This window comes from Mya arenaria, chromosome 2, assembly GCF_026914265.1.
Source record: "Mya arenaria isolate MELC-2E11 chromosome 2, ASM2691426v1".
In the NCBI taxonomy this organism is placed as follows: domain Eukaryota; kingdom Metazoa; phylum Mollusca; class Bivalvia; order Myida; family Myidae; genus Mya; species Mya arenaria.
In genome coordinates, this window is record NC_069123.1 from 65,068,303 (window position 1) to 65,094,192 (window position 25,890).

General features: G+C 36.6%; 1 protein-coding gene across 1 annotated transcript; it reads right to left on the reverse strand.

The window, feature by feature from the left end:
• Positions 1 to 1,703: 1,703 nt before the first annotated feature.
• LOC128219692 (ATP-dependent RNA helicase DDX50-like) lies at positions 1,704 to 25,778 on the reverse strand. Its single transcript, XM_052927614.1, has 15 exons — positions 25,634 to 25,778; positions 20,659 to 20,845; positions 16,084 to 16,167; positions 15,846 to 15,865; positions 15,348 to 15,425; positions 14,254 to 14,371; positions 13,646 to 13,831; positions 11,324 to 11,463; positions 10,350 to 10,550; positions 8,228 to 8,332; positions 7,347 to 7,466; positions 6,816 to 6,889; positions 6,326 to 6,485; positions 5,438 to 5,569; positions 1,704 to 4,831 (listed from the first exon to the last, which is right to left on the reverse strand). Exons 1-15 carry the CDS (start codon positions 25,775 to 25,777, stop codon positions 4,322 to 4,324), a joined length of 2,259 nt encoding a protein of 752 aa, XP_052783574.1. The 5' UTR covers position 25,778; the 3' UTR covers positions 1,704 to 4,321.
• Between the last annotated feature and the right edge of the window lie 112 nt (positions 25,779 to 25,890).

The following is a 25,890-nucleotide window of genomic DNA, read 5'->3' on the forward strand; positions in this document are numbered from 1 at the left end:
CTACATTTCTTTTTTAGAAAATCGTAGTATATTATATCTAAATATAGGATTTTCTGAAAATGGTAGGTCACTGTTATCTAGGACATCTATTTTTATCTCCGTGGGTTTTCAGCTGGCACTGAGTCAAGTTTCAGGGTATGTTTTTACATCGGAAACCACAAATTATTCACCAAACAATGTGTAACAAAATTGCTCACACCAGATATCCAGACTTCATGAAGTGTTTGGTTACGCGATTACGTGCATCGAACGAACGATATGCCCAAGATCTATTTGACATCCGCATATTATACACACAGTGGCTTGATGACAAAGGCTCATTAAAGTCACAATAAAAAAATTCAACCAGCCAAAATTATATTTTATACATACTTGAACATGTATATCATCAATATAATACATTGCCATAAACATAAAATGAGATTTAAAAAGGTTTTTTTTTTTTTTTTTAAATCTCATTTTATGTTTATGGCAATGTATTATATTGATGATATACATGTTCAAGTATGTATAAAATATAATTTTGGCTGGTTGAATTTTTTTATTGTGACTTTAATGAGCCTTTGTCATCAAGCCACTGTGATTATACATAGGTGAACAGCAACGATTTCTTAAATAAAATAAATAAATATAAGCTCATTGCATGAAGCTGGAAGTAGGATTACATGTATTGTTGGTCCCAGATTTCAGCTTATAACCAAGCGCAATTGAAAACACCATTCATTGTCGTGTTGCCCCCCCCCCCCCCCCCATACTCGCAGTGTCGATGCGAGTATAGGACTGGTGCATACCCGTCAAGTCTCACAATTTTAGCAATGACGGTCTTACTTGTCATTCAATAAAACAATTAAAGCAACAATACAGGCTGTTGTGAGCAACTCGAGAGTGGCTGCTGAAGAGATAGATACCCTGCTGTTTATCGACCTCGGGACATTCCCAAAATACCAAATATAATCGGCGAAAATGCCTCTTATCTTAGCAAAATTCAATCAGATCAATATATAACAATTAGATACTATGTAGTTTTTTTAGCAGGTTCAAAATTTAAAGCGGCGTTATATTGGGCAATGGTTTACACTCACATTGAAAACCCAGGGTAGAGGGTAGATCAATGGTACAAAGGAACATGCTATTAAAGCATAGCTGTTTAAGCGTGTCATGTGAAGTACGAACAAAAGCTTTGGCCTTGTGTAGGCTGTCAGGGTGACATGACTGCTGGCAACATGCCAAACCACCTTGACAATCTGATCAAATCATGAAATGCTATTGAAATAGCTTGTTTCACAGAATGAAAAATATGGGAAACCGCCCAAACCAGCCCTGCCTAATGAGTAATCAATTATTCAGACTGGTAAATTTACACAATTTCGGAAACCCTGGGTTTTAGAAGTGACCTGGTCCCAAATCTGGCTCTCGATCATGCGCGCCATTCCTTATGGATAGTTTACCGGCAAGCAAGCACAATTCGCAAGCATGGTGCAAGATTATTGTAATGCTTTTCTATTCTATACAACGTTTATGCACTAAGTCTGCGAGTTAATGGTTCTCCTTGTAAAATTAAAAAAAAACAAAAAACATTAAGCATTTAAAATGAAATATTGATATTTACCCGCAGGTAATCTTTAAAATATGTGTTTCAACATTTCAATCTAAATTTGAAACATTTATTCAATAATAGACACAAACTATACAACTCAGCAGGCTGAACTTTACATTTTATTGATAGGATCTCAATGGCCAACATTAATTATAACACTACAGAGCAAACATCTTAACAAAAGTTTATCAAATTATACATTCTAGCATTACATTGACAAGTCACTGAAAAACTTTGGCCCACTTTGATAACAAACAGCCAAGTATTAAACACAATAAACAAACTTCTGTAATCATATTTTTTTTTCTTTACATAGCACAAGAGAGGTAACTCCAATTTGCTTAAAACATCCAAGATGTCTGTGCTTAAGGGTTTATATCGATTTACAATTGTGTACACAGACAGGATAAGAAAATCATTGTGTGCTCCATTTCAATAGCAATGTCCACTTCATGTTATCAATGTTTTGTTATCTCACATGTATGTCTGAAAAACTATGAAATAACGCAACTGTACATTTTCACATGTTAATAGATTTACAGTAAGGGCGTCCTTTAAGAAAATTGTTCAATGTAAAAATCGGATGGCCTAATAACTTTCCATACTATCAGAAAACACATTTCAAGAGAATACATTGAAATGCATAATCTATGACATTGTTTCTTTTAGATTTACTATCTTAAAAGCACTAACCACAGAATGGTCTCTGGAAGTCTTTTACCTTAAACATAAAGCAATCCATGAACACAGACAAATTAAGTGGGCTAGACACCAGATGGTCCAAAAATGGGAAAATGCAGTATTTTCTCAAAACAGGCATAAAATTGTCAATGTGAGCTAGAAGGAGGCCACCACATCATATCACATGGTTTAAATAATAAATAAATGATTATAAATTGATAATTATACCGACACTATCTTTAATTTAAACTTACTGGGATTAACATGGTAGACAGCCATAATAAATGTCCAATTGGAAAATGCGCAAAAACAGCGAAAGATGCATGTGTCATAATTTAACAATTTTCTTTTTCTCATGCAACTGTTTCTCTTGGTGTCTAGTCCCTTTAGGTAGCTATTGAAATGTAAACATACACATTTTCTTATGGTTTTCTGTGCACTTGTGAACAAAATTCTTTGTACCATGCAGTTAATGTAGAAAGTAAATTCTAAAAAACAATGAGCTAAATGTTGAGTTGGAATGTAATTCTATGAATGTGCAATATCTGTTTATTTTTCTACCTTTGAATAGCATTTTCTCACAAAGTGCTGAATATGATGCCAACCGAACGAGTTTATGTTTTATATTGACAACATCATGTTTCATATGGCCACCATCAAGAGTATGCTCGACATCTTCTGGGACTTGTGTGTGTGTTTTCTACGCATGTTTATAATATTATTGTCAAATAATGTGTCTTATAAACCCATAAAGTTATTTTAAACAATGAAATAATACAACATATATTTTGAATATATTCAATTGTCATATCCTTGATTCATCATATACAAATAGGATAATTGATTGTTTCAGTGTTAGATGGTGATATATTTCACTGAGTGAGCACCCAAAGCAATATTTATCAAGTGGTTTAAACAGTGAAATAATATTTTGATATTTTACACTGTTTTAAATTTTTAGCCTGCTCTCAATTCCAAATCAATATCATTGCACACTTGGACACAAATTCAATGAATTTTATGTTCATCCAAAAACATCCATTAAACTATTATTTAATATCCTTTTTGAGCATATACCAAGTATTAAAAAGCAAACCTTTTGGTTTCTGTGCAAAATCCAAATTAATACCTTGTAAACAAACTTTGATATATATTTTTTGGTGCTCACTCAGTGATATATTATGAAGTTACTGAAACAAACAATTACCCTCGATGTTATACATTGTTCAAGATTGAAGTTTGGTTCACTATACATTCTGCTGCTGCATATGAAGAGTAAAAAAATTCAAGTTTTATTTATTTATTTTCTCTCAAAATTTCCACAATTACATCAAAGTTATAAATCTAAATATTAAAGGAATGCAAGCGCTTGCTTTTATTTATAACAATTAATTCCATAGCACATTTTTTTTCTTGTGTTAGTGTGTATGTATGTATTTTTGAGACCTTGCGTTCAAGGATAACCTGTGAAAGTGTTAAGCACCGATACACAGGATACAATTTTCCTGGGTTAAACCAGTACTGACCAGTACTGAGTACACCGCTTTTTCAAGCACTACTCTTTAAATGCCGAGTGCCAGGCAAGAGAGCTACTTGTTCCAACTTTTAACGTCTTTTGGTATGACGCGGCCAGGGATCAAACCACGACCTCCTGCTCCATAGGCCTTAACCACTAGGCCACGGAGACGGTCAAAAAATTCTTTCTAAATAACTACTAAAACAACAACAAGAAACAATAACACTGCATCAGTCACACTGGTTTGCAGCACATTTTCATGAAGTAAATAAATCAATCATGTATATATAATCTGTCAGAGTGCCTATATAGAGCTTGTGTCTATATTTCAAGTTAATTTTTAAAGAGACACTTTTTTAATTCCGATTTCGCGTTTTGGCTAACTATTGTAATGGCTATCCTTAACATTTAATACATTTCTTGTGAAAACAATGGACGCTGATCACAAGTATAATCTAGTACAATGATCACTAATATCATCTTGTACAACGTTCACAAGTATCATCTAGTAAAATAATATATTATTTTCAGTACTCGTCATCAGAGTCATATTTCCTGGACCTGTTAAAGCCACTCTTGGATTGTGAATTGTTTCCGCCCTCCTGTGGTGAGTTCCAGGCTCCCCTGTAAGGCTTCCTCTCCGCACTCCACTTGTTTCCATAGCTACCCGAGTCCCGACTGCCATAGTCACCGTATGAACTCCTCTTGTTTCCATAGCTACCAGAGTCCCGACTGCCATAGTCACCGTATGAACTCCTCTTGTTTCCATAGCTACCAGAGTCCCGACTGCCATAGTCACTATACGAACTACTTTTTTTACCATATGAGCTGTTGCTGGACCCCCTGTTCCAACCGCGGTTCCCTCCTTGCTGTTGTTTCCATTGGCCACTCCTGTCTGTAAATGAGTCTGAGCGGATCTGTAAGAGTGGAGGTAATTGCTCCAGTCTCTCCAGAGTTTCTCCTGCATCTTCCTTTAGGTCGTCAAACTCTTCGGCAAATGACTCGATATTCTCCAGCGGCATGTCAAACACTATACCCTGTGGGAGGAGAGCACTAAGTCAATAAGCATTTACATTTAAGCTTTATTTACCATGCATGTGTGGGACACATAAAACACATTTTGATGATCTTCTATTGTAGTGTAAAGACAGAACAATTGTTGGATCAAATTACAAACACAATTGCTGATGTGTTAAGTGAAACATACAGTTTGTATTCCATTAAAGTGACCCTCTTATTCAAAATCAATACATACACATATATAAAAACATCAATTTTGACTGATTAACCTTAAACTACTTGATAAATGATGCATTTATGGAAAATATTAATTACTGATAACAATATTGGAACCGTGTATTAAATAGCAAGAAGCGCAAAAATATTAAATGATTGGTAAATGCTAAAAGATTTACTCTGGTCTACTGTAGCCTCATATTAAAGGTGGAAATACCGTGTTTTATGCTCATTTCTTTCAAATTAAACTTGGTATCCTTCATAAACCATTGTTTTTGACATTTATTCATCCTTTTAAGAATATTAAAGCATTATTATTATTATTATTATTTATGGTTACTCTTATCTCAGAGTAAGCGTGCATTTTTAATTTTCACACACAAGTTAATAACAGAAGGGGCCCGCACCTTTCTATCCTGTGTGAGTTCCACGCTTCCTACGTTCAGTTTTTCCGCAGACAGGTAGTTGTTCACCTTCCTCCGTGCTGCCATATAACCCTCTACTGGGCTGAGCGACTTTATCAGGAGGGTCAGCTTGCCCTGACAACGAATAAAGCCTCTTGTTATTCCATTTGTTCTTTTACATAAACCTATGCAACAATGTCATTTGGTCAAGTAGAGGTTCTAAATCACATTTATTTTTATTTTTTATTGAGCATAACACCATGTCATTGATTAAACAAGACCGCTGCAAGGTGGTGTCGTCATTCATCATTTGTTTTCTTCTAAGTCATTAATAAAGCATAATTCAACTGAGCCATGAAACATGAGTGGATTATAATTGTTAACATGTGTACTAAGTTTCATGTGAACATCTTAAACAGATTTCGAGTCCTTTCCAAGGCTGGCACAATGTGTTGACACTGCATAAACAGGGAAGCTAAAAATACAAACTCACAAATTCATAAAAAAAGTAATATCAATATGAAAAATATTGTACAAAATTTAAAGTATTCAACTGTGAGAAAGTTTAGAATTTGATATCTTGAATGGCTGATAAGTTATTAAAAAAAAACATACAAAATGTGGACAGACAAACAGAGTGACTACTACAGGGAACTTGCAATTTTGCGGAGCCCTAATAATCAGTTTTGGTCAGTATTTGTTACAGTTAACAACAATAATAGTTGAGCATACAAGCTTGCAGGAGATAAGGGTACAGTCAACAAAAAAATAAAGATTTGAGTATACCGGTTTGTGGGAGATATGGGATCTACACTTAACAACAATAACAGTTGAGCATACCGGCTCGTGGGAGATAAGGGATCTACAGTTAACAATAACAGTTCAGCATACCGGCTCACGGGTGATAAGGGATCTGTTTGCAAATTTCTCGGCCCCGGAGATAACGACAATTGCGGCAGCAATGGTTTCCACAGCACCATAACTCTGCACTAGCTGTTCTGCAGGCTTCATAAACTGTGCCAAAACGCTGGAAGACACATTCTCAATGGACCTGAAGGAGACATTTATGAACATACAGGGACCTTGAAAGTCTCGACACCATGTGCCACATCAAGAATTAGACTGAAGTCGGACTTGTCTGCGTAATTTTATTTGCTTTGAAATGAATGAGTGAGATTGACTCTCATATTTTTACCGTGCAATTTCCAATGTGTCTGATTCTTTCATGTAAATTAATTTAACTGCAATGCTGAATATGCTAAATATGTACAAAGATAACACTGATTCCTTAACCAATTTTCAAAATGTTATTTAAAAGCAGCTTGTTTCACTAACATTTATTATGGTTAACAATGTACAACACAATCAAGGGTCTGCTTACTTGGTGGCATCTTTACTGCATATTTCCCACATTTGCTTCAGGTCGGGCGCTGGCATCTTCTCAAACTTGGTTTTCTGAAAAAGATGATGATCTTACAGTAAAAGTAACTTTGAAACTTAAAATATCATGAGGAAAGCAAGCAGATTCCATCCCTTGTTCAGTCAATCTATGGGCATAACAGTTACTGGACATGTATTTCAGCCAGTGAGACGGCAAGTAATATCACTTGCTTATGTGAACATTTATACCAAGATTCATGTAAATATCTTTTAAAAGAATGGCTTTAGATCATGGTTAACATTAAGAACTGTATGCATGATGCAGACACCACTATTGCTTCTGGTCAATAAAATCCTTCAACATAAGCATCATGTTTTTGAAGTTTTACTGATTTCTGCACAAACATTGTCAATATACAAGTTTAAACTTTGTGCATCCCGATAACACAAAGGCTATGAAAATATCCTTTTTACCACTAAACAGGCAAGTTTAAGAGCAGAAGACCCCCAACATATCCAGGTAAACACTTACAGCTGCCGCTTCACACTCTTTGACAATCTCCCACTCGTCCTTTTGGTAAAGCAGAACAGATTTTCCTTCCTTCCCTGCGCGACCTGTTCGCCCAACACGGTGGATGTACTTGGACACGTCCTGCAAACATGGCAGTGCAGGTCTGATGAAAATACATCATGGAATTCATTATTGTCTTCGAAACACAGAAGGTTGTCAAAGCTGTTTTACTTTTAATTATTATCATTTAGCATTAAACAAGTTAAATAAAAAAAAGCAATTTCATTTAAAGACAAAAATGTACCACAATATCCATTTAAGAAATGTGATAATAGTAATTATTTGATTGACAATGAAAGAATATGACATTCATAAACATAATTGTTCATAATTTCGATACTACATGGACTCATAGTGTAAAATAGTGATATTAAGAGCAAAAGTAGGGATAGTAGGGCGCTTTACTATTTTGGATGCAATTAAATGACTACTAAATGTATTCATTAATTGTGTTGTACATGTAGTTATTTTTGCTTAGAAACCAGTGCTTCAAGAGGGATTCTGCCACAGGATGAGGAGATGAACCTGAAATAGGTGTCTCTCACTTGTCAACATGCACCACTCATCATAGAACCTCTCCTGCAGCACTGGAGACCTACTGCAACAAACTAATTATACAAAAATACTAAAAATGGCTTCTTGTTAAAATAAAGATTTAGACTATATCAATCAAGGCATTTAGAAAATACTTTTTTTATTATTTCTCTACCTATTTTTACAAAAAAGTAGGGATAGTAGGGCTTACTCAAGAAAAAGTTGGGGAAAAGCAGGAGCCTAACAAAAATGTAGGGAAAAGTAGGGAAAGAAGGGCCCGTTTGAAAGCCTGTGGTTGCCATTATTACTTGTGGTGGCTGTGTCTGGATAACCAGGCTGACATCGGGAACATCCAGCCCTCTAGCTGCCACGTCTGTTGTGATGAGAACATTGTACTGTTTGTCTTTAAAACCCTGAAATTAAAATAAGTAAATCACAAACATAATATTATCACTCATTCAGTAAGTGTTATGTAATCAAATATATTTACAAACGATACCACTTAATGTTTAAGCATTATTTTTTTTCATGGGCATCTCTAAAAATTGTTTTAAACAAGAGTTGTTACAGTCACATGACAAATACCCCGGATTTCACTTTGTGGGACGGATAACCTTTATTTGAACACAACATATGTTAAGTGGGCTATACTTATAGAACCCAGTTTGTGCTGAATGTCTGTGGGGGTAAATGAAGGTTATGACAAACATCCATTTGAGGTCAGGTTGTTATTTAATAGTTATAATAGTGTCACATTAGTTGGGTTATAGATTCAAGTACTAAATTTGACAAATCCACATTATAAAGTTAAGAATAAGGGCAATTCAGACATAGAAATAGCTGCAGAAGGTCAATTGAAGTGGTAAGCACGGCTTATAAAAGTTTGAAATCACAATCAGTCCAGGCGCGCATCAAACTGCCAGCCCCCTCACCCCCACTTAAAAGTTTGGACACTTATAATTCGGACACACAAAATTCTTTTCAAAATTAATTTATTTTACAATGTTATTTCGTCCACCCAAAGGTCCATTCATATATGTAGTGAATTCAAACATATTGGCCATGATGTGAAGGCTCTCAGATGATGATTATTGATTACTATTTTTCTGAATATTTGGATTTTCTAACAAGCCTAGACGCATCCGTGGTAAACACTGTTGTTGGTTAACCAGCCATCAGTTAGATTGGATTAGATTGTATTGGACTGATAGGTTTAAATACAGTACATTGCCACGTGCTTTTAATCTTTACACCACTAGTTCTCTGATGTCACGAAGTGCACCATTTGATTTGCAGCCGACACAGACGACACTTTTAAGACATGTGTTAATAAGTTAAAACTTCCGGTGATTCTTTGGATTGCAGTTGATGGGACTAACAATAGGTGAAATAAATAACCATTGTTAATTGCAGATAAACTAATGTAATGATTAATGAAATATGCAAAGCCTAGTTGCCAGAAAAACAGTAAGATTTATTTAGGAAATGGAATATAAAGATGGCCAACAAAATATTTGCATTATACAGTCAGCAAAATGTGTATCCTGTGATCTACTACGCGTTTGGGCTGATTACAACCTTCTCCTAATTAGAAGATCTAGAGTGTTCATCATAGCGAAACAAAGCAGATGGTCATGTTTAACTGATGGTTGAGATCTGTCGCTTTGTGGTGTGAATGAAAAACCAGGTTAATTTAATACAATTTTTACTGACTTAGCTGTTTTGGATCGAAAATAGATAAAAATGAAAAAAGTTTAGACCAGCAAATTGTCGGTTTTTAGAAGCTCTGGTTGTCACCAATATATTTATAACAAGTTGGAGGACCATGGTCTAAGGGTTCTCTTTATATTGATTAGACAAGGATATTGTGTTCAAGTTTACTGTGTCCAACCTTCTTACCAAGTGTGCAGACTGTTGGCCCAAGCATACTGCAGTATTAAAATCAGTCAGATAAGCTTTTTGTGTTCAAGATAATCATGACCTTTGACCAAGTCACCTCAAAATCAAAAGGGGTCATCTGATGATTTAACAATTGTATCTACTGCCATGTTTACATGTTTTGTGTATGACCTCATTTGCCATGTTTATGGTATGATTGAATTAACTGTGTTTGACTTGAATTTGACTTGATAGTCATGACCAGCCTCACTACTAAGATTGAAGATTGCAGGCAAAAGCATACTATAAAATCAATTAAGCAAGCTTTTTGTGTTCAAGGTCACTGTGATCTTGACCTTTGACACACTGATCTCAAAAACAATGCGATACTTCTGTAGGTCATGAGTCATGACCAACCTCCATATCAATATAGTCCTGACTTATCTCCCACCCAATTTCAAATACCATAAGCCAAACTGTTCTTATAAAAACATTCCTATTACTACCTTCAAATGGAATCAAAGATATCCATTGAATATCGCTCCTATGTACCTTCATAATGACGCTTCTGGAGGCCTGTGCAATGTCCCCGTGTAGAGCACGAGACCCGCCACCAAAGTTGATTTGCGCTAGACGGTCACACTCTATCTTTGTCCCACAGAATATAATAACGCGGTCACCATTGGAGTGAAGGCGGATCAGGTCCTGTAACAAGCTCTCCTTCTCCTTGTATGTACACTGCATGCTGTATTGCTACAACAATGCATAAGTATGATAAGAACAATTCAGTTCATAAGATTTTATGTTGAGTTGTTTACTTCAAAATAATATGTACTGATCGGTTTTTGAATGCAGTGTCAGTAAAATGAGTGGCATTTTTTTTAATGTTGATCAATCATGTGGTTAGTAAATTATCAGTATTTTGACTATTAACTTTTTTCAGGGGTTCAGCTTCTTACAGCTGATAATAGCCAATCCTGAAAAATAGCACAGAGTTAGACCCCTTCAGAAATTATTTCCCATTTCATTCATTTATTTAAAAAAAATCTTATCCAGTAAAATATTTTCAATTGTACAATTTATGAAGTTAAAAGCTTTCAATCCTGATTTTATGATTAATGCTTATCTTAAGAACACCTCAACCAGAACTTGTCTGTTGAAGGAGGCATATAACTGGTCAGTAAAAGCATCATTACATGATAAACTATTTCTATTATATACTGTTAAAATCTCCATTATCTTCACATACATGTGGCTTTATCCCATTGCGTAAATAAAGTTCCTTGACTATAAAACCTCAATTGAAAGGCTTCAAATGTAAAGTACACATCAAGAGAGCCTGTAGCAATTGCCAAGGCGTGTGAACTGTCTCTGGCAACATGTGTTCCAAGTTTCAAATGAAAATCAGGAACAACAAAGGCTAACACAATATCTCAAAAAAAACAACAAAAAAACAGATAAGGTAAAAAAACTGTCTAGGACAAATTGTACAATTTCCTCTCAAATGTTTCCTGGGAAAGACTTACCTTGATGGTGGTGGCTGTCTGTTCATTTTGTTTCCCAACAAGGTTGATGTACTCATAATCCTTGGACAGATACTTGTTGGCTGTTTTCTTCACCCAGTCTGGCATCGTTGCAGAGTACAACATGGTTTGGGGCTTCAAATCTGCCATAATGAAAGAATAATAAATGCATAAAGCTTTCAGTAATAAGGTATACAGAGCTACCTGTATAATTTTCTTAATACCTTCATTATTTTCTACTCCTATTTAAGCTATTAGACATAAAACAAGAGCTGCCGTAGGACAGCGCAAAAAATATAAAGATGTGCCTGTCAAAGGCAATAAAAAAGTCAATCTAGGGCAATAATTTGTATTTAGGGTTAATATAGAGTTATGTAACCTAATTGTGTGATGGCTACTGTGTAAAGTATGAAGGCTATTGAATGAACAGTAATTGAGATCTGAGTTCAAACCCAAAGTTACCTCAAAAACATAAACCCAACTTTTTAAGTTGATTAAATGCCATGATTAGTATCTAGAATTATATGGAGTTATGTAACCTTATTGTGTGATGGCCATAAACTGTGAAGTATACAGTTAATTTAAGGGTAAAGAAATAATAAGTGAAAATACAAACATGACCTAAAACTTAAAATGACACAATGCGTCCTAACTTTTCACACAAGTTCCTAAGTAAATAAGGGGGGCATATTTTGCATTTAACATGAAATGGTTGGTCGTCAATAATTGTGTGAAATAAAGTCACTTGAATGAAGGGAAATGAAACTATTAGTAAAGATCCCAACTTGCCCTTTAACTTTAACCTAACAAAATTTGTATTTAGGAGTTATGTATCCTCATTTTGTGATGGTACCAAATAACTACCGGTTTGTGAAGAATGTAGTGACAGGTATTTGAGTTATAAATGAAAATGCCCTAAAACTTTAACCATATGCGGACGCAGATGCCAGGACAAGTAGCAAACCCTTTTTCTTCAAATAGTCGAGCTAAAAATGCTTACTTCCAGGGAATATAAGCAAACATCAATTATGTAAGCCATTAATATATAAATCATATCATTGACCATAGCTAGACCTCTTGATAAGATTTTAATTAGGGATGCAAACGAATATTCGAATATTCGATCGAACGTTTGGTATTCGAATGTCAAAATAGGTATTCGAATATTCGATGTTTTTGTTGAAATAATAAATTAATACACTTTTTGCCTACAACTGTCATCTTCGTCTGTCTTGTTTTTACAACGACCCCTAATGCCATAGGTGTGAACTTGATGACACTATACACGCGTCATATCGGATATATCGCCGGGAACTATAAACAGTCCCCGTAATTTTGCATTTACTGGCTGTTAGACAAGTGACATAAAACACATTCCAATTATTTTGGGTACATTTAAATGACCATGCCAATTAAGGGTTTAAGAGATCGGCCTTTATACCAATGTTTTGTCTTCACTGCTAATCAAGCTTGGCGATATTGCTCAAATCGCCTTGATGATACGAAGGACATGTGCTAGTTACTGTTTCCATGTTTTCAATATAACGCTCTTGCGTACAAAAATTAACTGAAAGTGTATGGTTTAACGTTTAAGGATATATGTCCTGTATTGTTGTACAATACCTAAGACAAAAGCGACGTTTAGACATGGTGTCGTTTTCTATAAATATATTTCGTCAACATCAATCCCAGAACGAGGCTGCAAGTCCCACGTTGGCGCATATCGTCATTTAACCGGGACAAACGCAATTCCCTGATCTTAGTTTGCATTTTTTACAAAAATGAACGCAGAGGTTTGTTTTTTTGTTAAAGATATATTGCTTTTTCTTGGGATATATTTAGTAAATGGGAAATTCAGAGGCTAATTTGTGGAACAATAAGGGTCCGTCGCGTGTACCGAATACGACCAGGAAGGGTAACAGGGCCCCCACTATTACTTTAGTGAATAATAATAGTTTACTACAATTCTTAAAGGTTCATTTTGGTGTTCGAATATTCAAATATTCGATCGAAAGAATTACCGAATATTCGAATATCACTTTTGCCATTCGTTTGCATCCCTAATTTTAATACAAACAATACCAATACAAAGTACCTTATTATGATAATCTTTCGGAGGTTGTATTTGGCTCAGTGTAACCTAGCATATAAACAAGGGGCATATTGTCTCCAGCAAAATTTGCATCATGTTTTATTTGAATATCCTGAGATATGACCAAGGTTAAAGATTTAGCCAGCGCCAACAGCAACAACACTAGCATAACACCTTTATTTGTTCTTCTTTGGAAAACAGACAACTAAAAAACTAAAGGCTCTGTTACAAACCCCTTTCATAGAATGAGGAAATGATCTCGTCCACCTGATGCTGGAATCCCATGTCCAACATCTGGTCGACCTCGTCCAGTATGACATGTTGCACAGCATCTAGTTTCAGGTGACCGCTGTCCATCAAATCTTTCATCCGGCCCGGCGTACCCACCACCACATCCACTCCTGTCCGCAACCGCTCCACTGAAACACACACATTCAAGAATTGACTTAGCATACAGGTAATGTATCTAATGTACTCTTCTGGAATATATTTCAAGCTACTATTCATGAATCAAGAAAATGGTTCTGGCAAACCTTATTTATGAGCATACAATTGTATATAATTGTAACAAAAAGCTGTTTTCAAAAATAGCTATCCCTGTTCTTCTTAAAGCCAGTGCAAATGCAACTCATGATAAACTTTCATGTGGTAATTTCTAGAAAAAACTTTCCTGAAAATACCTTAATTTCGCCCCAAAATACACTACCAACCATATCAACTATATGTACCTGCAAATTTTCATGTATACCTACCCTGTGGTTCATACTTGGCTCCAACTAAAACCATTATTTACTGTGAAGAATACCCTGTGGTTAGACCAAGATTTACTGTGTAAACCTACCCTGTGGTTCATACTTGGCTCCACCAAACACGCAAGCAACCTTGATATCTCTATCCAGGAAAGCAAAGTCCTCGTGCACCTGGTTAGCTAGCTCCCGTGTCGGTGCAAGGATTAATACCTGTCAGTAAACAGAAAAATATTGCATTCACAATAAATACACAAGTACACATAATGTGTATTACATAAATAAAAGCAAAAAAAGTTGGTTAGCTTGCCACTAGTTTAATGACCCCTAGGCCTGTTTCAATTAGATTTTACACAGATAGGGCAGCATAACAGTTTTAAGCAAAATAAGATTTTTTTATCTGTTCTAGTTGGCAAACATTAAATTCTTCAGTGGAAATGAACTGTTCTTTTACAATGTTAAATTATTGGCGTGACTGTTAAGCCATGTTACTGTAAGATAATATATATGATTATATAATATTTATCCCAATAAATGCATTTACTTTACAAGTATTATATCAAGAGGCAACTTTCATCAAATCGCTTTTTATTTCTTCTGGTGAAAAGTGTTGTTTTCTTCTATGTCAAATCGGTTTCATATCATCAGCATGACTGATAGGTCATGACAGAGTTACAAATATGTTGCCTGGATAATCACTGACAGGACTTGTCACAGTTGCCTGCACACTGACAGGACTTGTCACAGTTTCCTGCACACTGACAGGACTTGGTGATTGACTGCACACTGACAGGATTTTGTTCAGTTGCCTGCACACTGCAAAACAGGAAGACAGCCATTTTGTTGTTGTTGCTGTTGTTGTTGTTGTTCTTGTTGTTGATCAATTGTGACTCCTTGTTGTATTTTTGTAGATTATCACCCAAGGAAGCTTCCTGTAAAGTTTCATTGAATTTGGAGTGGTAGTTTCAGAGGAGATGTTTTTTAAAGCAAAACAGGAAGTCAGCCATTTTGTTGTTGTTGTTGTTGATCAATCGTGACCCCTTGTTGTATTTTTGTAGATGGTTACCCAAGGTTTTTTAAGCAATTGTTGACAGACGGACAGACGCTGGACAAAGACCAATCACAACAGCTCACCTTAAGCACTTCGTGCTCTGGTGAGCATACATGCACAAATGTAACAAAACTGTACCCGTGGTTTTCTTCCCGGTTGACGCAATAGTGCTGGTTGGCGGCATAACTTTTCCACCAAAGGCAAAGAAAACGACAGCTGAAAAATACAATTATTGTAAACCTGTATTAAGGCTTATAGAATGTAAAAAAATAAATTCAAACATCATTACAACAAACAAATTCTTTACAATCTACAGTACTGGCTGTAACACAAAAATGAGACAATACTACACAGGGCTTGTTTGGAAGTTTCTTTCATGCTTTTCAATGAAATATGGTGTTTTATCTGTGAAATAACAATAGTGAAAATATCAACTTTATGGCCTTGAGCTTTGAACCAAATGACACCAAATTCAATAGGGGTCATCTACTGGCCATGCCCAACCTCCACGTTAAGGTTGAGGACTGTCCATGCAGGCATTGTCAAGTAACCATTCGGACAAGATTTTTACTTTTAAAACTCATTATGGCTTTGACTTTTAGAAATAATGACCATAAAATCAAAGATCTGACTTACTGTTTTTCCTGTTCCAGTTCCTAAAAAGAACATATTATTTCATTACAAAAAAACATCCCAAGTACATTTTACAAGTACTTTTAAACTACATTTATACGTTATGCTTCTTTTCTAGCTTAGAGTATTAAACAAATTGATCATTTTTTAACACAAATACTTCCTTCTGATTAATACTTCCTTCTGATTTGCTAATTTACTTTTTAGTAAATTGTGATCTTAACATGAGACACACACTTACTGGCCTGAACAACCACATCTGTGCCTTCCAATGTGTGTTGAAATGTATGGTACTGGACTGGGAACAAAAAATGGATGCCTTTGCCTGCGAAATAATATTATACAGAATATTATATATGAAATAGCAATGAACTAAACAAGAATAAAGGTCGCAAAATAATTCATCATTGACAGTGATAGTAAAACATAAATGACTGTCAAAAGCCCTAATGATCATCTGAAGAGTAACAAACGGTATCAACGTACAGTCAAGAGCTCTAATGATCTCCTGTAGTGTCCCCAACAGTATCAACGTACAGTCAAGAGCCCTAATGCTCACTTGTAGTGTCCCCAACAGTATCACCATACAGTCAAGAGCCCTAATGCTCACTTGTAGTGTCCCCAACAGTATCATGGTACAGTCAAGAGCTCTAATGATCTCCTGTTGTTTCCCCAACAGTATCAACGTACAGTCAAGAGCTCTAATGATCTCCTGTAGTGTCCCCAACAGTATCAACGTACAGTCAAGAGCTCTAATGATCTCCTGTAGTGTCCCCAACAGTATCACCGTACAGTCAAGAGCCCTAATGCTCACTTGTAGTGTCCCCAACAGTATCATGGTACAGTCAAGAGCTCTAATGATCTCCTATAGTGTCCCCAACAGTATCAACGTACAGTCAAGAGCCCTTATGATCACTTGTAGTGTCCCCAACAGTATCACCGTACAGTCAAGAGCCCTAATGATCACTTGTAGTGTCCCCAACAGTATCACCGTACAGTCAAGAGCCCTTATGATCACTTGTAGTGTCCCCAACAGTATCACCGTACAGTCAAGAGCCCTAATGATCACTTGTAGTGTCCCCAACAGTATCACCGTACAGTCAAGAGCTCTAATGCTCACTTGTAGTGTCCCCAACAGTATCACCGTACAGTCAAGAGCCCTAATGATCACTTGTAGTGTCCCCAACAGTATCACCGTACAGTCAAGAGCCCTAATGATCTCCTGTAGTGTCCCCAACAGTATCACCGTACAGTCAAGAGCCCTAATGCTCACTTGTAGTGTCCCCAACAGTATCATGGTACAGTCAAGAGCCCTAATGATCTCCTGTAGTGTCCCCAACAGTATCACCGTACAGTCAAGAGCCCTAATGATCACTTGTAGTGTCCCCAACAGTATCACCGTACAGTCAAGAGCTCTAATGATCTCCTGTAGTGTCCCCAACAGTATCACCGTACAGTCAAGAGCCCTAATGCTCACTTGTAGTGTCCCCAACAGTATCATGGTACAGTCAAGAGCTCTAATGATCTCCTGTAGTGTCCCCAACAGTATCACCGTACAGTCAAGAGCCCTAATGCTCACTTGTAGTGTCCCCAACAGTATCACCGTACAGTCAAGAGCTCTAATGATCTCCTGTAGTGTCCCCAACAGTATCACCGTACAGTCAAAAGCCCTAATGCTCACTTGTAGTGTCCCCAACAGTATCACCGTATAGTCAACAGCCCTAATGATTATCTATAATGTCACCAACAGTATCACCGTACAGTCAAGAGCCCTAATGATTATCTATAGTGTCACCAACAGTATCACCGTATAGTCAAGAGCCCTAATGATTATCTATAATGTCACCAACAGTATCACCGTACAGTCAAGAGCCCTAATGATTATCTATAATGTCACCAACAGTATCACCGTACAGTCAAGAGCCCTAATGATCATCTGTAGTGTCCCCAACAGTATCACCGTACAGTCAAGAGCCCTAATGATCACTTGTAGTGTCCCCAACAGTATCACCGTACAGTCAAGAGCTCTAATGCTCACTTGTAGTGTCCCCAACAGTATCACCGTACAGTCAAGAGCCCTAATGATCACTTGTAGTGTCCCCAACAGTATCACCGTACAGTCAAGAGCCCTAATGATCTCCTGTAGTGTCCCCAACAGTATCACCGTACAGTCAAGAGCCCTAATGCTCACTTGTAGTGTCCCCAACAGTATCATGGTACAGTCAAGAGCTCTAATGATCTCCTGTAGTGTCCCCAACAGTATCACCGTACAGTCAAGAGCCCTAATGCTCACTTGTAGTGTCCCCAACAGTATCACCGTACAGTCAAGAGCTCTAATGATCTCCTGTAGTGTCCCCAACAGTATCACCGTACAGTCAAAAGCCCTAATGCTCACTTGTAGTGTCCCCAACAGTATCACCGTATAGTCAACAGCCCTAATGATTATCTATAATGTCACCAACAGTATCACCGTACAGTCAAGAGCCCTAATGATTATCTATAGTGTCACCAACAGTATCACCGTATAGTCAAGAGCCCTAATGATTATCTATAATGTCACCAACAGTATCACCGTACAGTCAAGAGCCCTAATGATTATCTATAATGTCACCAACAGTATCACCGTACAGTCAAGAGCCCTAATGATTATCTATAGTGTCACCAACAGTATCACCGTATAGTCAAGAGCCCTAATGATTATCTATAATGTCACCAACAGTATCACCGTACAGTCAAGAGCCCTAATGATTATCTATAATGTCACCAACAGTATCACCGTACAGTCAAGAGCCTTAATGCTCACCTGTAGTGTCACCAACAGTATCACCGTTATCTATAGTGCCACTAACAGTATCACCGTACAGTCAAGAGCCTTAATGATTATCTAAAGTGTCACCTACAGTATCACCTTACAGTCAAGAGCCCTTATGATCATCTGTAGTGTCACCTACAGTACCACCGTACAGTCAAGAGCCCTTATGATCATCTGAAGTGTCACCTACAGTATCACCGTACAGTCAAGAGCCTTAAAGATTATCTATAGTGTCACCAACAGTATCACCTTACAGTCAAGAGCCCTTATGATCATCTGTAGTGTCACCTACAGTATCACCTTACAATCAAGAGCCCTTATGATCATCTGTAGTGTCACCTACAGTACCACCGTACAGTCAAGAGCCCTTATGATCATCTGTAGTGTCACCTACAGTATCACCGTACAGTCAAGAGCCCTAATGATCATCTGTAGTCTCACCAACAGTATCACCGTACAGTCAAGAGCCCTAATGATCATCTGTAGTGTCACCAACAGTATCACCGTACAGTCAAGAACCCAATGCTCAGCTATAGTGTCACCAACAGTATCACCGTACAGTCAAGTGCCCTAATGATCACCTGTAATGTCACCAACAGTATCACCGTACAGTCAAGAGCCCTAATGATCACCTGTAGTGTCACCAACAGTATCACCGTTATCTATAGTGTCACCAATAGTATCACCGTACAGTCAACAGCCTTAATGATTATCTATAGTGTCACCTAAAGTATCACCTTACAGTCAAGAGCCCTTATGATCATCTGTAGTGTCACCTACAGTATCACCGTACAGTCAAGAGCCCTTATGATCATCTGTAGTGTCACCTACAGTATCACCGTACAGTCAAGAGCCCTTATGATCATCTGTAGTGTCACCAACAGTATCACCGTACAGTCAAGAGCCTTAATGAGTATCTATAGTGTCACCTACAGTATCACCTTACAGTCAAGAGCCCTTATGATCATCTGTAGTGTCACCTACAGTACCACCGTACAGTCAAGAGCCCTTATGATCATCTGTAGTGTCACCTACAGTATCACCGTACAGTCAAGAGCCCTAATGATCATCTGTAGTGTCACCAACAGTATCACCGTACAGTCAAGAGCCCTTATGCTCACCTGTAGTGTCACCAACAGTATCACCGTACAGTCAAGTACCCAAATGATCACCTGTAGTGTCACCAACAGTATCACCGTACAGTCAAGAGCCTTAATGCTCACCTGTAGTGTCACCAACAGTATCACCGTTATCTATAGTGTCACCAACAGTATCACCGTACAGTCAACAGCCTTAATGATTATCTATAGTGTCACCTACAGTATCACCTTACAGTCAAGAGCCCTTATGATCATCTGTAGTGTCACCAACAATATCACCGTACAATCAAGAGCCTTAAAGATTATCTATAGTGTCACCTACAGTATCACCTTACAGGCAAAAGCCCTTATGATCATCTGTAGTGTCACCTACAGTACCACCATACAGTCAAGAGCCCTGTTGGTCATCTGTAGTGTCACCAACAGTATCACCGTACAGTCAAGAGCCCTTATGATCATCTGTAGTGTCCCCAACAGTATCACTGTATAGTCAAGAGCCCGTATGATCATCTGTAGTGTCACCAACAGTACCACCGTACAGTCAAGAGCCCTTATGATCATCTGTAGTGTCACCAACAGTACCACCGTACAGTCAAGAGCCCTTATGATCATCTGTAGTGTCACCAACAGTATCACCATTCAGTTAAGAGCCCTTATGATCATCTGTAGTGTCACCTACAGTACCACCGTACAGTCAAGAGCCCTTATGATCATCTGTAGTGTCACCAACAGTATCACCTTACAGTCAAGAGCCCTAATGATCACCTGTAGTGTCACCTACAGTACCACCGTACAGTCAAGAGCCCTTATGATCATCTGTAGTGTCACCTACAGTATCACCATACAGTCAAGAGCCCTAATTCTAGATAACTATTTCTTATGCAATGTAGAAATATAGTGAAACCTTTCAAGTTGTGTTGAACTTTCTCAGAGATGTTGAACTTCTCAAAGGCTCCTGCCTCCTCATCTGAACTGCTTTGGGATGCTGACTGAGGTGTGACTGCAAATCTAGCTGTGCTCACAGTGAACTGTCTTCTCGAAAACAAAAAGTCACCTGCCCAGTTGTTTCTTGTGCCAATGTAAAGCTGCCCCTATGAATGCATAATAAATCATTATTATGTTTTATGTGGTGATGGTCTTTGTCAAGAATCCACACCGTGGCACTGGGATTTATATTACGTGTTTATTATGTTAATAATCAAGGTTTTTTTGTATATTTACTACCGGTATATACTGGGCAGTTGCCTAATTCCGGATCAATTTTGAAGTTTTCTTAAAATATTGTCATAATTACTGAACATAAGTGCATGAAATTTTAATAGAGAAATGTTGGTACTATATCAACCAAAATGGAAAAAGAATAAAAGAAAAAAACAATTAATTATAATATTCAGTACGAAATAAGGGCATAAACGACTTCCAAAAACCTGCATTCAGTGCCTAAATATTCGGATCTTTTCAAAGAACAAAGTAAACATTATTAAGTCAATACAAATATTTAAATGCTTCTTAAATGAACATCACGTATTAAATGTTTAACCTGTATATAAATTTTATATTTCTCTGAAGTATTTGTATGTGTATTTTTGGCGTATCCGAACTACTAATTTGTCCAAATTTTTTCATAATTTTGAAAGTACAAATCTGCTTCATTTTTGCTTCATATTCATATAAAATGCTGCACAACTCAAAACAATGACATCGTCAATTTATTTACTTCTTATGAAATTGGCATTGTATTTCGTGATTGACGATAAGTCATAAACATCGTATAGTAGGTCTAGTGTTTAAAGATAACCCTGTCGAATCTCAATATAAAAGCTCGCGCTGTGTGACCTCATCCCCCATGTGACTTAATATTGACATTAAGGAAAGCTAAAATTTAGAGGTATTTATTTTGGAGTTATACTCGAATAGCTGCACTTTTGTGTTGTTTCTGTTGCTATGGAAGTCAGTTGCGTAGACTGTGATCATTCTATATTGACCACGGTCGCCGAAACACTTTTTAAACGATTTCTGAATATTTAGGCAAATCCGGAATTAGGCAACTGCCCAGTACATTGACATTTATCATTATAAACATTATGTGTTGTTGGTGATGTTTATCATAAAAGTAAAATGACCTGTCTGTCTGAAAATTTAAACCTACAAAATGCATACTTATTCATTTGTATGCTTTAAAAGTATGTGTAATGTTTGCCATAACATATTAAATATATGTTCTCAAACTCATGTATTCATGACAAAAAGAGTAGATGAGTAAATTTGTTAAGGTTACATTTTTACATAGGCTGATGTCTACTGGTTGAGTTTGTAAATCCGAACAGTTTTGAGTGTTTTAAAAATATCTTTGCAAGTTTTGGTTCAAGTAACTTCAAACTTGGCATAAATAATGTTTGGTTCAAACCCCAGCCTCCACTGAAGTACACATTTACAAAATATTTTAATTCATAAACACAAAACGTCAATTTCAAGCACAGTAAATCACCATTCACTCGGTGAAATGGAGTATGTAAATCCCGATGGCTTATATTTTATCTAAAAATAGATTGCGATTCCGTCAGTTTGTTTTCATTTCTAATCAAACACACAATGGGAATGGGAATCAACTCGAGCAGAATCTAATCTTAGGAAATTTGAGTTGTGCCCCTTGATTCGAAAACCTAAGAAAATTCCTTAATACCCATGATATTGATTACAGTGCGATTTAAAATCTGACGTCATTCCCCCACGTGCTTCATATTTACATTTCACCAACTTAGGAGTTTGACAGGGATTTATAAGAAAAATACTCATCTAAACTTGATGAAAATTCGCATTTGTTGCTAAGGCAAGCGTCTGTATCAATTTATATCATCGAATTATTAATCGAGGTAAACAAACGCGTGATTTAACAGGTGTTCGGTATTTATAAACTGTTCGGATTTACAAACTCAACCAGTATGTCATAAACTCTTTGCGTGTCACAAATTCAAACATCCGACACCTTTGTGGAATGTGACAACTCACTAAAGATAAGACTATATGCCATGAAAAATTCTTAAGTATCTAAAATGACAAAGAGGGTAAGGTACTATTGAGATAGGATATATTCAGTCTCAGATTTTTTTTATTTATTAATTCATATCCATCTATCAGTGCTCCAGCTAGCCCATTTTTCAATGGCGCAGCGCCCGTGCCCCTTTTCTTACCGCCCTGCCCCTTTTTTGAGTAGTGCCCTTTTCACAAATGCTCTATTAGCGCTAATTATCCCGTTAGTGCCCTTTTTACTATTGAAATCATTATTAAAGATCGGCAGCCGCTGTCATAATTGAGACAAATTACGTAATATATATGATAATAGTGTTCCCGCTAGGTGTCACCATGCTGCCCCATTGCCGACTGCTTTAAATATGCCATACTGCCCTTTCATCTTCCCATGTGCCTTGTCCAAGTCATATGACAGCTAATTGTGTATTTGTGTAGTGAGCAGACGACATGTGTTTTCATAACCGGTCATCTTTTAATCCGATAATTAGGAAAAGCCAAATAGGGAACATCTGCAGGAGGCGGAGCTATTGAATACCAGCCAATCAGAATATACATTGAGAGCTCGTTTATTCAATGATGAAAGTTCGTAAAATGCGATAGAAAATGTGAGGGGATGGTGAAAAATGTTGTCAAGCACAATTAAATATTTTTAAATAATTGTTTATTGTATTGTACAGACGAGACTCGCCATTTTAAACAGTGTTGATTTGAAGCAGACGGTCACTGCCGATTTATAAACACAGGAAAAGTGGCGCTAACACAATCAAATACATCACTTATTCAGTAAATGTTTTGAAAGTTTATTTGTAAAATATTGATGATGTAACCCACAAAAATATGTTGATGCTTTATCTAGTGTTTACCTATCATGTCCACGATCTTGTCAAAATTCGCCGAAACCGCCATTTTGTCAGACCGAATTTAGGAGTTATTTTATCAATGTTTTATGTTTTATAAGTGACTTTTTAAGAAAGGGCAGTGATTTTTATTGTCATTTTATTCTAAAACATGAGCATATTAAACATTATTTTACCAAAGACAATTAAATAACAGCCAGGCTGAATGTAACATTCGTACCCAATCCTGAACGTACCAAATTAAGATTCGTCCCTTACATATTTGTTTTTTGTGTATTTATTTATTTGGTTGCTTCAAATGTTTAACTGTCTTTGTTTTTTTCTTCATTTTACATGATTTTTAGGAGAAATATGTGACATTGCACTAAAGAAGGCTCCAGTCAAGTACAATCACACTATACCACAGACAATAAGACAAATTTTAATTTTGATATTAAAACACACCCTTCTAAATTTTGAAAAAAAGCCCCATTTTGTTCAAGTCTGAAAATCATGGAAAATGATTTAAAATGAGTATGAAAACAAAACAAATTCTAGGGTGAGACCCCCACCCCCCACCCCCAGAAAAAAAACCCTTGTGACAGGGGTGGACCCCTCCCACAACCACCCCCAATCGCCCCTACACGACTCATGTAGCTTGCCCTTTTCAAAACTCCACCCTGCCCTTTTCAAATCCTGGCTGGAGCACTGTCTATATTTATGTATATTTGTTCTTAAGTCCAAAGAAATGTAATATATTACCTCTTTTTCTGATTAGTTATTAAAAATTTCATGAATATATTATATAATTTAATGTTGAATTTAAAATCCCATTTTAGCTTTCTACTTTCTACCGTTAATTATATTAAAAACAACAACTTGGGAGTCCAGTCAATATTTTTATGGGGCCGAAAGGGAAGGGCAAAAAGGTCTCAGCGTCTTATTTGATGAGGGGCTGATTTGTCTCAATATCTTAAAAAGTTTTCATTTTCAAACTATAAATCACCACCATATGCTATATCCTCATTTTCGACTTTATTAACCACATAGCCTGTGTGTATCATCTATCGGTGTACTAAGACTTCCTTTGCTTACTGTTAAACCGAAGTTGATATAAATGTATAATTTTTGATACATATATGTTGAGGATTTAATTACCTTTCAAATTATGTGGCCATAAAAAGTATTTATATAGTATAGGTCCGACACCTGACCTATTTGTTGACATAGGGGTCGGCCATTTGTTTTGTGACGTATGTACAATCAACCGGTGTATATGACATTTTCATTAGTAAACAATACCAAACATGGAGGTAACGTGACCGCGGATGTCCACGTTGTTTAGAAGCACCTGTCAGTGACGTCATCAGCATATATAAATAGATGAAATCGGGAAAATCCAATATGGGTTTTGCAAGATTCTAGCAATGGCTTACATTTAGAAAGTTGAATTAGAATATAGAAAAAAAAATGTAATTACGTATATATCTTAATTTTTGGGGAATTCTTACGTGTAGAAACGACATGATCTTCAAATGTTTGTAGCTGACAGTTCTCTCGAATGAATATAAACAATCCGAAGTGCAGGTACCCATTCACGTGATCAATATTCGGCATGTTTCGGATTACATCGATAGACAGTATACACCGATAGATGATACATTGAGTATATATATGACAAATTTAAATAAATGATCTTTTAATATACACATAGAGCAATCTATTAATACACAGTCTAACACTGACAACAGATACAGAGAAAGTTGATGTACAGTAATTTTAATTTCAACACGGAATTTGGACACGTGAAAAAATGTTTCACTGTAACATTACTAGTACAGTCTTCTTCGAGAAGATCAGTCAGCAAGAACGGTTACATAAAACCCTCATGTCATAGTCCAACAAACCTTTTTACACAGAAAAAAACTTTTCTTCCGAAAAATTATATCCGAACTACTTAATTCTTAGTAAAACCACACTAATTTAAGTGATTACTGAGAAAATATTACTCACTTTACTTAAGACTGACTGGTTACATGATGGGATATGCAGCTTACGATCGTTACCCACTTGTTTTGACAAACTATAGACAGTGTAAATGTCAGATTTCAAAATGTGTTTCAGTCCGTTTAACTTTACAACTCCACGTGCGGCCATGTTTACGATCAAGGTTAAAATGGCATCCGACGTTTCGCAAAATTCCGTATAGCCCTCGGTGATTTCCGGCAAACTAAAAAAGACCAACATATTCGATTGAGCGGAAAGTGGCG

Excerpts from the sequence above, each read along its gene's own strand:
- LOC128219692 (XM_052927614.1), bottom strand. The coding sequence starts at position 25,777 with ATGGCCGCACGTGGAGTTGTAAAGTTAAACGGACTGAAACACATTTTG. Across the intron at positions 15,866-16,083 it reads AGATGTGGTTGTTCAGGCCA|GAACTGGAACAGGAAAAACA; the intron begins GTAAGTGTGTGT and ends TGTTCTTTTTAG. Across the intron at positions 14,372-15,347 it reads AACCGGGAAGAAAACCACGG|GTATTAATCCTTGCACCGAC; the intron begins GTACAGTTTTGT and ends GTTTACTGACAG.